Consider the following 15,731-nt stretch of genomic DNA (forward strand, 5'->3'; position numbering starts at 1 on the left):
TTAAAGCAATAAAATTTCAAGCTCCACAGACCACAAATAAGAGATGCTTTATATCAATTAGCAGAAACTAGTGAAGATCCTAAAACAAAAAGTAAAGCTATTTCTTTAGTAACGTATGAGATAGAAAATTTTGAATTTCTATTAGGCATGAATATTTGGTATGAAATGTTATTTGCTGTTAATGTGGTTAGTAAATATTTACAATCTAAAAATATGCGTTTAACTATGTCACAAGAAATATTAGGTAATTTAGCTATATTATCAATTGAAAAAAATTTGAGTTCTAAACTTGAATATAAAAATTTAATTAGTGATTTTGCATCTCAAAAGGTAAGAAAAATAAATTTGAAATAATTTTTTAATATATACTTATATTATTAGAAGGCCCCTAAAGCAACTCTTGTCTAGGGCCACAAATGTTCTTGAAACGGTCCTGAATATTCAAACACATGGTCCTTAATGATCATATTTAACGCTTTTAATCATCTATAATAAGCTCTCCTCGGTTTCATAATTGAAAAGAACTTTAATATAGAAAAGCCGAAAAGGTGACGAAGTAATGTTTAAAAAAAAAATTGTTCATTGTCCATTGTTGGTGTCACAGGCAGCAGCTATCTACATTCATGGTACCATAACGAACTCGAATGGGAATCACAAACGTCATGGGACCGATAGAGAAGATGACATTGGCTAATCGTCCAGTTAAAGGTTTATACTTCACAGTAGCTGGTGCTCCTCAGGTACTTCAATTTTTTCTTTTTCTTTTTAACATTATAATTATTAACCTCTTTGGTTGAAATACTTTATCAGCTTGGAAGTAATATTTTCATCCTTGACCACTAGAAGCAAAATTTATTCTTAGATCTAATTTAATATGGCAAGAAAATTAGTTGTTCTCAACCTCGAAAGAATGAAATTAATGGACAAGAAAGTGATTAATTACAATTTACTATATAACATGAATGGTTTAATGGATGGGATGAATTGCAGAGTCTTTGCGTTGCATTACTAAGTTATATGGGAAATCTAAGGGTGGCTCTGGGAGCAGAAAGAGGGTTCATTGATGCCCAGAAGTTGAAGAATTGCATAGAGAATGCATTTCAGATGATATTCAAAGCTGCATGTGAAAGTAGTACTCCTCAACAAGAAAGAGAATGACTTATTAAAGTGCTTTTTATGTGTGTTCCCCATTTACTTCCTTCTTGTCCTTCAACCGTCAGGGCAACAGCTGAATAAAGAATAATTATAAACCAGAAGTTTTATGGATATTTATCATAAGGATGTTCATACATGTGTGTTTCAATTTTGCTTCTGGGGATAGTAGCCAGATATTCCTTCTCATGTATTGAATTAATGAATATATATATATATATGAATTCAATCTTCTTTCTTTGGCAATTCATTTATACATCTTCAAAATTAATAAATTAAATAATGAAAAGTAGATATGTTAAAACTGAGCTCAAAAGTTTTGTCGCTCCAACCAAACTCTTGTCCAGTACCGAGTGAAAAACTTGTGAAGTAAACAAATGAGAATTTTCTTTTTAATCCAATAATTCGTTGTAAGTATAATCAAAATCGTAGGGAGAAGGAAAAGGAGGAGTTTTGTGCTGCTTAATGAACTTCTCTTGAGATTACGGAGCTGAGTTTGGTAATTGTATTTGTTTTGTTTTATGGGCTTTCTGTAAGTTAATTTCGAAGTTGGCTATTTATGAGAAAATGAAAACCCCATTCAAATGAGGTAGAATTTACCTTGGCATCAGAACAGTAGAAAACACCAAAGAGAAATCACAAATTTGTAAGTGGAGATCCCCTGTCCTTGGCTGTAAAATTTATGTTCACCGTTAAAGTTTAGAGCTGGTAAGATACATTTGTTTTGGTAAATAAGTGTATATACATTTCTCCGTACCACAACTGGCTGCGTAAAACCTGTGTTTGCCTTCGCGCGAAACGTGTTTGTATAAATGTCTGCAACAAAACTATCCCTCAACTTCACTATTTAGTTGTTGTTAAGGGCCACCCTTAAAAATTAACTTTATCATTTGACGCTTTTGCTTTGTTTTTAAGGGGTTACAACATTAATATTTTCCTTTGAACAGAGAGATATTTCAAGCTTGACGGAGGATTTAGAATGATAAAGACTCTAGTCCCGCCTTGCGAAGTACGTATAATCTTCTTAGCCTACTACTTTTTATATTAATAATGGCGTGCAATTTTTGTACTTGCGGTTATTGTGTTTTAATGTTTGTTGTATTTTTGTAAGGCATTGAAGTTACCCGTTGCAAAGGTTGCTGGGACTAAGGACTCTAAGAAGTTAAAGTGCAAAGGGTTGAGAATGGAGCTCAAAATAACTCAACCTGATGATTGGCATCTTCACCTTCGAGATGGTGATCTTCTTAAAGCTGTTGTTCCACACAGGTTGTCTTACTTTTAAAGAAATGTTCTTTCATGTTTAATTGCGTTATTTGTTGATTATGGCTTTATCCTTGTGTTTTAATTATTGTATTCATATCCATGCATAGCGCAAGTCATTTTGGAAGGGCACTCGTGATGCCGAATTTGAAACCTCCTGTCACTACCACAGATTCTGCTGTGGCTTATCATGAATCCATCATGAAAGCTCTGCCCACCAACAGCAAATTCACTCCACTTATGACACTTTATTTGACAGATACCACTAGTCCGCATGAGATCAAGCTTGCTAGTGAGTACAACTTACTGTATGGTTGTTGCATGCCTGTTGTTTTAAATTTGGAGATTTTAAGTTTGTTTTTCCACTCATTTTTTAGTTCAACTCAAAGAGTACGACTTACTGTATGGTTGTTGTATGCCTATTGTTTTAAATTTGGAGATTGTAAGTTTGTTTTTCCACTCATTTTTTAGTTCAACTCAAATGTGGATTAGATACAAGTATTTTAAGGCTATTTGCATTAATTGATATTCTCTCTTAATTTTTCTTGGCTTTGAAGTTGAAAATTGATAGGATAGTGCCCTCTTATTATCTTGTAGCTTAAGAAGAATTATGAAATTATTTTCTCCTAATTCAATCTCACTTCTAGACTGTGAAAACGCCGTGCATAATTAACATGTAAAAAACCTTTGAAGTTGGCAGTTTGAGTTTGTTTTATTCTGGATCTCTTAAAACTCAATGGTTGAGGACAAACTTCTAATTATCATTACAAGGATGATGCTTAGGGATACGTACCTGTTATTGTAATGTAGAGGCTTTCTGATACAATTAATGCTTCATGATAGTTGTTTCTCCCTTCATCTCTAGGGTGTAAATAAATCTTACAGTTTGAGTGATGTTGTGGATCACTTCAACAGGGAGAAGTGGGGTTGTATTTGCTGTGAAGTTGTATCCTGCTGGTGCTACAACTAATTCTCAAGATGGTGTTACGGATCTATTTGGGAAATGTCTACCTGTCCTTGAGGAGATGGCTGAGCAGAATATGCCATTGTTGGTAATTTTGCCATATCAAGCTAATCTTGACTTGGCTCCTTTGTCTATATGTATTCGAGTACAGGCTAAGACTCCATCTTAGAGAGTTCAATAGGCATAAATTTTAATATGTTTTATTTGTGGTATTGCTTGTCCGAATAGAAGGCTGAGAATTGGTCTATTTTTCTTTTTGGTGTAGCTTATTGACTGTTTGGCTTGGATTCTGTCAGTTTTGGTTTGTAGTTCTATATTCTATGTTTTGATGCAAGACTTAGATACAAGGAAAACAAATAAGAACATGTTGGAGAGTTCTCATTAACTTTCCCATCTTTAAAACCTTAATATGTTTATTTTTCAGACAAAAGGACTCTAGTTAAAATGTCAAAACTGTAAAAGTCAAACTATAGTTTGTTGCTTAACCCCCTATCTTGTGAAGTTTGAGGCTTGAGCTTCTCCTTAAAACATAAATTGGTAGAGTGCTTGATGCAAGCATGACATGTATTTGTATTATTGTGTTTGGTGTTTTCCCCTTTCTTTTCTTTACCCATTTGGAGAAGATGTTGTTTTCCACATGAACTTCCATTTGCATATCATATTCTATTTGTAGGTTCATGGAGAGGTTACAGATCCTAATGTAGACGTATTTGATCGTGAGAAGGTCTTCATTGACACTATTTTACAACCTCTGATCAAAAGGCTTCCACAGCTAAAGGTTGTGATGGAGCACATAACTACTATGGATGCTGTTAAGTTTGTTGAATCTTGCAAAGAGGGTACACAAATTCATTTTCATTGAAAAGTTTTGTCTACAACCTTTCTTTTCCTTTTTTTTTTTTTTTTTTTTTTCCTTTATTTGGGTTAAAGAAAATGCCCCTTCACCTGATGGCCTTTTTTAGATCTAGAAAATCATCACACCTCACTATATTTCTCAGGTTCTGTAGCAGCCACTGTTACTCCTCAGCATCTTCTTCTCAATAGAAATGCTATCTTTCAAGGAGGACTGCAGCCACACAATTACTGCCTTCCAGTACTCAAAAGAGAGATACATAGTATGTTCCATTTGGCGTCTCCTATGCAAGTTAATTCAATTTCTTATAAATGCATCAGTGACCATATAGTTTCTTTTTATCATATATTGTTTTCTTTTGCTGGGCAATGAACTTTTTGGTGTAGTGATTTAGATTCCATCAAGTCACAATAAAGTTATGACAGCTTAAGTTTACCTAGTTTCATTGTAAATGGCAAACACACTTGTTTCAATCTTTTTGGTGTTCCTGAGGTGGCAGCCATGGTGTTATCAGAACAATGTGTACTGATAGAATTTGTTTCAGTGACAGAAATAACAACTGCTTGACACATGAACTTGATAGTGAAATATCATTTTGGGTTGTCCATGTCAGAGTACTATGGGTTAATGGCTGGTTAATAATTAGGAGACGAATTACACTAACATTAGCTCTGAATCATGTATAGGAATTATTCTGCACATATTTTTTATTTTTTTTCCTTACTAATTTGTAAATCTCCTACATGATCACTGGTTTATCCAACTATTTTGTATCATCTTTTGAATAGAAATATAATCTTTTTCTGAAAAGAAGATGGCTGGTGAATTATCATTCTGTACACTTCCTTTGTTTGTGAATAATAAATTCTTGCATAGTATGAGAATGTATCAGTTTCCTGTTTCCTTTTCAATTTCTTCTCCTTGATCTCATGCTCTTGATTCCCATCTAGGACAAGCTATCGTTTCAGCTGTGACCAGTGGAAGTAAAAGATTTTTCCTTGGAACTGATAGTGCGCCTCACGAGAGGAGGAAAAAAGAATGTCCTTGTGGATGTGCTGGTATTTACAATGCCCCTGTTGCATTGTCACTGTATGCCAAGGTTTTTGAAGAGGTATAGCTTTTTTCATTACGTAATCCTTACCAAATGTTTTTATGATATCGACTTGTTTTCTTTTTTGAATAAAAGGTATTAATATCTTTTTAAGTTACTAAATTTCACAATAAATTTTCTTAAAATTGATTCAGTATGTTCATACTTAGTATATACTATTGCATTTCGCTTTTATTTTCTCACGGTTGTCGATGATTGAAATGGTTTTTGCTTGTTTTAGATGGGTGCACTTGGCAAGCTAGAGGCATTTACAAGTTTCAATGGACCAGACTTCTATGGGCTTCCAAGAAACACAACAAAGATTAAATTGAGCAAAACTTCGTGGAAGGTACCTGAGGCTTTCTCATTTTCATTTGGAGATGTCGTTCCAATGTTTGCAGGCAATACACTTGAATGGCAGCCATCCTTCATTTGATATACTGCAATAATATATAAAGATTTCTCTGGTCTTTTGTTTGTTCTGCAACACAGAATAGTTGTATTATGAAATCCTTGAATTATATCGGATGTTTCTACTCGAAGCAATTGTATTTTTCTATGCATTATATATTTTAGTGTATGCAGCTCATCATTATAAAGATTACATGTTTGATCAGTTTACTGAAAGTATATTTTTGTTTTAGAGAAGGCAGCTAATGTTGTATACACTTCTATCTAGTGTTTTAAAACTTTGGCCTAGCTCAGGTGATTGAACCAGTTCAATCGGGACTGAAGCCTTCACTAAGTCGAGTTACTAATTTTCTTATTCTTGAAAACCTTAGAAATTAGGATATCACTCCGTAAACAATTGAAAGTTGGAATGTTAGAGCTTTTGAAGAGGAATGGTTGGTGAGTGTAATGGTGGCGACGGTGGTGATTTCCGATGAGTGAATCAACCGAAAATTTCAAAACTATGTCGTCGAAAAAAACTCACTATTGTCGACGATTGGGGAAGCGGCGGGTGAGGGATGAGATGGGTTTTGGTCAAAAGGCTAAGAAGAGTGTTTTTAAAAAACAAGTTTTATTTGCCAAAGCCGGTGGTATTTGAGGTGTTTTTGTAAGATTTTAAACTTATAGAAACTTATTAATTTTTAAGGACATTTTTGTTAGATTTCAAATTTTTAGACACAGGTTAGACCCTCCAGTCAAACCGATTAACCTTGGACCTGGCCGCTGCCAGGTTTCACCCGGTTTTAAAACACCCTTCTATAGTTCTATCTGAACCAAATAAGCATTTTCATATTAATTAGTCAAGGTCATCAAGGGAAAGTATCCCAATTACAGTCTCAAAACGGTTTAACTTTTCTTCATCTGCGTAAAATTCCTGAATTATACGTTCTCTCACAAACACACCTAATCAGTTTGCAATTGGTTAGCTTGCATGAGTCTCACCTATCCAACAATAAGTCTATCAAGCCAATTTGTAATTTATGCAGTACCATCTCCAAAAGAAGCAATGTTCAAACAAATGAATCTTTCTTTTCAACACCAAGTGACGTAGGGCAATCCTTCAATTCAACAGTCTTCCACAAGTTCTGTATCAAAATTAGCTATTCAGGCATTGGCATGGGATTTTTTATTTTATTTTTTATACCAAAAATCATTTATATATGAAACAATTTTAAATTCTATAGGAAATATCGATTTTGCTCAAAACCAAAAGTGCATTTTATAAAGAATAAAATTATGTACACTAACCAATATGTACTAATCCAAGTACTAATATTGGAAATTTAAAATTCTCTCCAATTTTTTTTTTTCAAATTTCCAATGTTAGTACTTGGATTAGTACACATTGGTTAGTGCACATAGCATTACTCTTTTATAAATGGAGAACGACTTACACATACCCAAGGTTTGCCGTAACGACAAATTGGTACCTAAAAGGTTTTGAAACGACAAATAGGTACCTTCCGCCATATTCTGTTAGTGATTTCTGTTTATTAATAGTGAAAAGACTAAAATGCCCTTAAAAGTTTGAATTTTAGTTTTTTATAAATTTAAAAATTTCTAAAAAACCCCCTAGATTTACAAATTTAACTAAATACCCCAATATATAAAAATTTTGTAAAATAACAAAAATACCCCCACCACCTACAGTGCCAAATTCCGGCCACCACCGTCGGAATCTGGCCGGAAAGTTTCGTTACGACACAGACCCGTCGGATCTGTATCGTAACGCGTCGATCTGGCTTTTTCCGGCTAGATCCGTGGCTAATCTGGCCAGAAAAGGCCAGATCTACGGCTAGATCTGGCCGTCGAAGCCGCAAAACTCCATCTACAGTGTCGACGGCTAGATTTGGCCGTAGATCTGGCATTTTTCGGCTAGATCAACGCCAGATCTGGCTGCTGCTTCGACGGCCAGATCTGACCTTTTCCTGCCAGATCCGTGGCTGATCTGGCCAGAAAAGTCTAGATCGACACGACAGGTCTGTGTCGTAATGCAACTTTCCGACCAGATTCCAGCGATTGTGGCCGAAATCTGGCACTACAAGTGACAGAGATATTTTTGTTATTTTATAAAAATTTTATATATTGGAATATTTAGTTAAATTTGTAAACTTATGAGGTTTTTTAGAAATTTTTAAATTTATAAAAAACTAAAATTCAAACTTTTAAAGGCATTTTAGTCTTTTTACTATTAATAAACAGAAATCTGTCTTTTTACTATTAATAAACAGAAATCACTAACCGAACATGAAAGATATCTATTTGTTGTTTCAAAACCTTTTGGGTACTAACTTATCGTTATGATAAATCTTGGGTATGCACAAGTCGTTCAGCCTTTTATAAAAACAATATTAATATTATTAAGTAGGAATTTTATCAAGCACCTTGTGAGCGTCAAAATGCATTGAAACATTATCGGAAGTACCTGCACTCCTTCCAGTAACGTACAGGGACCAAAGATTGTAACAGTAACAACAGATATGTTACCGCGACAATGTGTCGTTTACGTTAGTACGACTACGTTTGATTAACAAATATTTAATTCAGAAATAGCAAATTTAAGAACCCAGAAAAGGAAAGGAGAAAATACATCAAGTATCAGAAATGAAAATCTTTCTCATACACAGTAGGTGGAACTGTGTCAGAAGGTGTCCTAAGATTTTCTGATTTTCATCATCTTGCTGGTATAAACTCTCCAAAATCAAACAAACCCAACTAACAAAAGTAAAGAATGGAACTAAATGGTAATCAAAGACATGAATCAGAAAGAACGTAGCGAAATGAGATGATTTTGATCAGATGAAATTAATCATCACTCATGCTTTACTTTCCTCATTTTCGTAGTTACATACAAATCAAAGACAAACTCATTAACAAATAGTGAGAGACAAAGAGGAGAGACTAAGACAGTTCTTCAGTTCCCAACATAAAGTTGTTATTTATAGGGAAGGGGCTTGAAGCCCTAGAGAAGATACTGTTGAAATTTGGACTGTTTGGTAACAGGCACATATTTGTTATTGGTTATGATTTTCCCGTGTTTGGTTTAACAATCTTGTTGACCCAGGAGAGAATTCACATAATTACATTTAACTCCTTTATTTTTGTACAAACTATTTTAGAGACCTTTTGCAAGTAAAATTTCACAAAATATTGATAAGATTATTCTTAGAATAAACACTGTTTGATTTGCGATAATTAATTCAATACATACTAGGAGTGAAGGACATAATAGGAGACAGTAGGTAGCAAAAATTAATACACAGTTAAACTGGAAACATTTTCTTAATGACATTGTATCTGTATGTAATATTTAGCAAACCAGCAAGAGATTTCATAGAACAGTAACTTAAGGAAGCAAATTAAAGGGGATGAGGACATTTTTGTGTCAATCTCTAGCGTTTTGAGGAGTACAAGTCATTTCAGAAGCAGCTTTGAGTATAACCTGAAATGCTTTCTCTCTGCAACACTTGGGGGAATTAATAAAGCATTTTTCTGATCTCACAGGCACAGCAACCCTTAGCTAAAGGAGTGGGAAAATCTGATTAACAAAACCGGATTGGGTAAATTGTGAACCGAACCGGTTATTCAGTTCAACCAAAAAGTTGAACCAAAACCAGACCAGTTAATGCATAAACCGAATTTGAACCGAACCGAATATTCGGTTCGGTTAACTGGTTGTCAATTCAACCCTAAATTCTGTAACTTTTACATTTAAGTCCCTAAATTCAGATATATATAATTATATATATAAATTCTTGCTGCATTCTTTGCATGACTATCTTGTAAAATTATCCATTTTCAAATGATGAATCCATAATATGAAATAAAAAGATAAAACATTCAATTATCCATACTCATTAATAAATACACTGGCAGAAAAAATGAAGGGTGCGTTTGGTTTAGTATTTTGGGTAGGATTTTAGGGATAGTATTGGGTTATTGGATATGGGAGTATTACGAGGTAAATTTTAAAAATTTATAAAAAAGCCCTTAGGTTTACTAATTTAAATAAAGACCCGAACATGTAAAATGACAAAAACACCCCCACCATCTGCAGTGTCAGATTCCGGCCACCACCGCCGGAATCTGGCCGGAAAATTTCGTTACGGCACAGACTTGTCGGATCTGTGCCGTAACACGTCGTTATGGCCTTTTCCGGCTAGATCCATGGTGGATCTGGCCGGAAAAGGCCAGATCTACGGTTTGTTTTGGCCGTCGACGGCCGGAAAAGGCCAAACGACGGCCATCTTTGGCCGTCAGCGACGGCCAAAGATGTGGCCGTCGTTTTCGGTCAACGACGGCCAAGATTTGGCCGTCGTTGACCGTCAACGACGGCCATTTCTTTGGCCCTCGCTGACGGCCAGATCTGGCCTTTTCCGGCCAGATCCGTGGTGGATCTGGCCGGAAAAGGCCACAGCGGTGAACTTCCGGCCATTTCTGGTCGGAAGTTTGGCCGTTGTACAGATTCCGGCGATCACCGACGGTGGTTGCCGGAATCTGACAAGTTGGGTTGATGGGGGTGTTTTTGTTAATTTTTAAACTTTTTTTTCAGGGGGTATTTAGTGAAATTAATAATCTTATGGGGTTAAAATGTAATTAAAAAAAATAGGGTAATATTTTGAGAATATTGTACCAAACGCTATTTGAAAAATAGGATCCAGAATAGGGATAAAAATATTAAACCAAACGCATACGAAAACATTTGCAAATTACAATTGTATCACTCAAATAAAAAAAGTCTTCTTCAACCATCTTAAAACGCCCCTAACTTCAAAATTCAGATCTCAAGTCTTCTTGAACCTGCTGCTAAATAAGGAACAAAAGCAAAATAATGATCAACAATTCAACATTATAATAATAAGAAATAATGATCAAAATTTCAGCATTATAATAATAAGATCATATAAATTTATAAATGAAAGGAGCAAAATAATGATCAAACATTTCATTAACTTCATTCAAACATTTCTCTTACCAACAGTTTCAAGATCATATAAATTTATAAATGAAAGGTTTCATCATTTATTTTCTCTTGTACTCAAACTCCATCTATTGCATTAAGCCATTAACAAGTAAACATGAGTACCCATTTATTTGAAGAAGATATGCACAAGTATCTTCTTTCTTCTTTTAAGTAGTGAATAAGCTCAAACTGTTAGCCTTTTCGGTGCTAAAATAGCAAGTAGTACATGTCTTATAAGAAATTCAAACCTCTTAATTGACTTACAAACAATTCTACTTTTAAAAAAGAGTAATGCTATTTGTACAAACTCTTATACAAAGAGAGTTTGTACAAACTAACGTGATATGTCACAAAATATGCTATATGACATTGGGACTCACGTAACTTAATATCACATCAATGTTATGTGGGCCTTCATGTCACATGGCACTCGCATGATGTGTCACGTTACTTTGTACAAACTCTCTTTGTACAAATAACTTTATCCTTAGAAAAATGCACCAATCATAACATAACCATTACATAATTACTAAACTAATCAGTCCATAATTGCACACAAAACAATCAATTTAATCATCAATATTCAATCACAATATATATCAGCATACTAAACTAATTAATCAAACTAGCATACAAAACTAATGATCACTTCACAATTGAACACAAAACAAACCATTTAATCATCAATGACAATATTATTGTCTTGCTTCACAACATTATTCAACTTCTATTCAACCTATTGTCCCATTTGACACATGGATTCCATGATCAATTATATCAATTTCAACATTGGCAACACAGGATTAATTAAGAATTGAGAATTCATATGCATTCTACATGTTGGAGATTAAACAAAACACTGCACTAAAGTAGAATTATATCAATCTATTTATTGAAGATTAAATGAAACACAATACTCCGACACATCTTTATGATATTCAACAAACATATCATTAACAAAGACACTACTACACTAAAGTAGAATTATATCAATCTAGCTTTTGATTGAATATAGGAACAAACACCCATTACTTCATTTGATTTCAATCAAACTTTTCAATCTCTTCTACTTTACACCATTGACACCAACCCATCACCCCAACCCCAAACAAACCCCCAAACTCCCAGGTACACAATAGTTCAGCCACTGCAGCTGCAACTTTCCCAAAGGAAAGACAAAATAAAACAAAAAGAACCATGTACAATAGTCAATACCGACCCCAGAAAACAAAACACCCATCAAAACTTGTATTTTTAATTAACATGGCCAGCTCAAATTCCATACATAGCACATGGGTCAAACGAAAAAACTCTTAACAAATGAATCTAAAACATACATAGGACTAAGCACATGGGTCAAACAAAATAATGTTGAATCTAAAACATTATATACAAAAAACATCACAGTTAACAGCTCCCATAACAAATTAATTAAAAGAAGAAATGGGCCAAATCAGGGATTGAAATCAGCTGACAACTTAACTTGCTAAACCAGCAGTGTATTAGTGGTCGTGGAGCAGTTGAGGATTGAAGAATGAAGCACCATTCGCTGTTCATCGTTCGTGGGCTCGTGATGTTTAATTAATCCAGACTATCGATGTTCGCCATTAAGAGAACTCTTCGCCCTTCATCATTCGTGGAGTCGTAGTCGTGGTCGTGGTGGCCACTAGTTGACGTAGCGGAAGAGTTATAGGGCAATGATCTTCAACAATTAGGGCTAGGATAGGGTGATTGTAGTTGGAACAATAGAAAATAACTAGGTTTAAAGAAAACCTTTGAACTAAAACTGTGAAAAAAAAAAAAGATACAATAAACTAACTATGTTGTCCTATTTATAGTAGTTAGGACAAATCCTAATTCTAGACTAAAAACTATTCTCAATTTCTTATTAAATAGGGATCCTAAATAAAAAGGAAAACTGAGAAAATAACTGAAATCATTTCCTAGTTTAATTGAAACTGAAACTCTTTCCTAATTTAACTAAAATCCTAATTTAACTTGGATGCTCTTGCATCATTCTCCTGGGGTTAGAAAAAAAGTCGACTCCAACGAGTAAGCTTGACATATTCCTCACATACGGCTGGATCAACTCGTTTAAGCTCTTCTTCAGAAATCCATGTGCTTTCACTTGCTCGTTTACCAAGCCACTTTACCAAGAATCGTCTATATGGGTTGCCTCGTCTAGATCGAATTTCCTTGACATATAACACTTCTTCAATAACATCAGCATTTGCAAGTGGTAGCTGTTGAATTTGAGCTTCAATTGAAGATGGAACACCATCGAATCCATAAAAAGGAAAGAAGTTTGAAACATTAAAGATCGGACTAATTTGCATCTTAGGTGGAAGTTTAGTTCAATTAAGTAGGCATTTGAACTGATTTTCCTCAACACCTTACAAGGTCCAAACTTCTTAGATTTCAGCTTGTGGTAAGTTCCTTTAGGAAATTGTTCTCGTCTCAAATGCACAAGAACTTGATCACCTTTTTCAAATTCTTGCGTACGGCGATGTTGATTGGCAGAAAAAGAGTATGTTGCATTGCTAGCTTTTAGGGCAGCTCTTACATCTTCATGAATTTTCCAAATGTGATTAGCAAATGCTTCCCCTTCATCACTTACTCTGGCTTCTTGTGGCAAAGGGACCAAATCCAGCACATGTTAAGGCTTCAACCCATAAGTAGCCTCAAAAGGTGTCTTCTTTGTCCTTCTATTGACAAAATTGTTATAGGCAAATTCAGCTTGAGGTATGACTAAATCCCAAGACTTTGCATTGTTCCCAATAAGGCATCTTAGTAGATTTCCCAAACTACGATTTACAACTTCCCATCTATTTGTGGGTGGCAGGTACTAGAACACTTCAATTCCATCCCAAATTTCCTCTATAAAGTCCTCCAAAAATGCCTCATAAACTTTACATCTCTGTCAGAAACAATAGAAGTTGGAACACCATGTAGTCTCACAACCTCTCGAAAGAATAATTCAGCAATATGAGTTGCATTAGAGGTTTTAGAACATGGAACAGAGTGTGCCATTTTTTAGAAACCATCTATCACAACAAAGATAGAATCAAATCCTTTTGCTGTCTTTGGAAGTCCTAGAATAAAATCCATACTCAAATGAATCCATGGTGCATCTGGTTCAGGTAAAGGAGTATATAAACCTATGTTTTGAGCACTTCTTTTGCCTAAAAAACAAGTTGGGCATCTCTTTACTAATTTCTCCACATCTCTTTGCATTTTTTGCCAATAGTAACGGTTAGCAACCATTGCGAAAATCTTATCCCTATTGAAATGTCCTCCCAAACCATTTCCATGAAGTTCTCTAATAATTTGCTCCCTTAAAGACCGTTCTGGAATGCATAATTGGTTACCCTTGAACAAATAATCATCATGTAATATATACGACAATTTTTCAGCTTGTGAGGAACGTTGCAAATAAGCTATTATCTTGTAGAAATAAGGATCAGAACCATACTGATTCTTTAGTTCCTCAAAACTTGTGACTTGAGTGCTCATAATTGATAATAGTAAAGATCGCCTACTTAAGGCATCAACCACGATATTAGACTGTCTAGACTTATACTTCAGCAAGAAATTAAATTCATCGAGGAAAGAACTTCACCTAACATGTCGATCATTAAGCTTTTTTTGAGATTGTAAATACCTCGAAGCTTGATGGTCAGAATAAACCACAAACTCTCGGTAAGCTAAATAGTGTTGCCAATGGTGAATAGATCTTACCAAAGCATAGAACTCTAGGTCATAAATCGAATAACATCTCCTAGAATCAGACAACTTCTCACTGAAAAACTCTAGAGGCTTCATCTTGGCTAAGAACTGCTTCAATTCCCACATGTGAAGCATCACATTCAACAACAAATAACTTTTCAAAATCTGGTAGTGCAAAAACTAGTGCTTCAGTTATCAACACTTTCACTCAGTCAAAAGCTTTTTGTGCAGAATGGGACCACTCAAATTCACCTTTTTTCATAGATTCAGTTATAGGACTCATAATAGAACTGAAATTCTGAATGAACCTCTTATAAAAAGATGTCAAACCATGAAAACTTTGAACTTCTTTAATGGATTGAGGAGCTGGCCACTAAGTAATTGCATGAACCTTTTCCGGATCTGGTTTTAAACATTCTGCCTACACAATGAACCCAAGAACTACTACTTTTGACTGCAAGAAGCTGCATTTTTTTTAAGTTTACATACAATTGTTCTCTTTGAAGTACTTCCAAAACTTGTCACAAGTGTTTTAAATGCTCTTCCTTAGTACAACTATAGATCAAAATGTCATCAAAGTACACTACAACGAAAGAATTCAAGAAAGGCTTAAATATCTCCGTCATAACCCTCATGAATGTGCTTGGCGCATTAGAAAGGCCAAATGGCATCACCAACCATTCAAATAACTCATCTGGTGTCTTAAAGGCTGTCTTCCATTCATCTCCGCACCTCATTCTAATTTGGTGGTACTCACTCTTCAAATCAATCTTGAAAAACACCTTGGAATCAGCCAGTTGATCAAGCATATCTTTCAATCGAGGAATAGGAAAGTGATACTTGATTGTAATCTTGTTTATAGCACGACTGTCCATACACATTCTCCATGAACCGTCTTTCTTCGGGGCTAATAAAGTTGGGCAAGTGCAAGTACTCTTACATTCATGCACCAAACCCTTCTCTAATAACTCCTTGACATGTCTTTCTATCTTAGCTCGCTGCATAGGAGGCATTCTATATGCAAATAGATTGGGTAAAGATGCTACCGGTACCAAATCAATAGCATGTTGAATGCTTCTTAAAGGTGGTAAGCTTTTTGGCACATCTTCACTAACTACCTCTTCGTATTCCTTTAATAACTATCGGATTTCAATGGGATATTGGGGTGATTTTCCAACCTCGTCACTCTCCACAATTTTTTTTATTAAAGCATACATGATCCCCATCTCACCATGCTTAGCATTAAACTTTTTGACACTCAAATACCTAGTTG

The 15,731-nt window shown here is 34.9% G+C and overlaps 1 protein-coding gene and 2 non-coding genes across 3 annotated transcripts; 1 reads left to right on the forward strand and 2 right to left on the reverse strand.

Annotated features, from left to right (window-relative positions):
- Window positions 1-1,697: 1,697 nt before the first annotated feature.
- On the forward strand, window positions 1,698-5,771 carry LOC116138733 (dihydroorotase, mitochondrial-like). The gene is made up of 9 exons (XM_031424418.1): window positions 1,698-1,860; window positions 2,100-2,161; window positions 2,264-2,418; window positions 2,523-2,704; window positions 3,328-3,464; window positions 4,050-4,215; window positions 4,375-4,491; window positions 5,180-5,340; window positions 5,561-5,771. Exons 2-9 carry the CDS (start codon window positions 2,132-2,134, stop codon window positions 5,753-5,755), a joined length of 1,143 nt encoding a protein of 380 aa, XP_031280278.1. The 5' UTR covers window positions 1,698-1,860; window positions 2,100-2,131; the 3' UTR covers window positions 5,756-5,771.
- A 2,589-nt stretch (window positions 5,772-8,360) lies between these two features.
- LOC116138766 lies at window positions 8,361-8,454 on the reverse strand. Its single transcript, XR_004129344.1, has one exon. It is a non-coding gene; the product is annotated as a small nucleolar RNA snoR31/Z110/Z27 (small nucleolar RNA).
- A 69-nt stretch (window positions 8,455-8,523) lies between these two features.
- On the reverse strand, window positions 8,524-8,613 carry LOC116138767. The gene has a single exon (XR_004129345.1). It is a non-coding gene; the product is annotated as a small nucleolar RNA R32/R81/Z41 (small nucleolar RNA).
- Between the last annotated feature and the right edge of the window lie 7,118 nt (window positions 8,614-15,731).

The sequence above is a fragment of the Pistacia vera genome, unplaced genomic scaffold (genome assembly GCF_008641045.1).
Source record: "Pistacia vera cultivar Batoury unplaced genomic scaffold, PisVer_v2 Contig343, whole genome shotgun sequence".
NCBI lineage: Eukaryota > Viridiplantae > Streptophyta > Magnoliopsida > Sapindales > Anacardiaceae > Pistacia > Pistacia vera.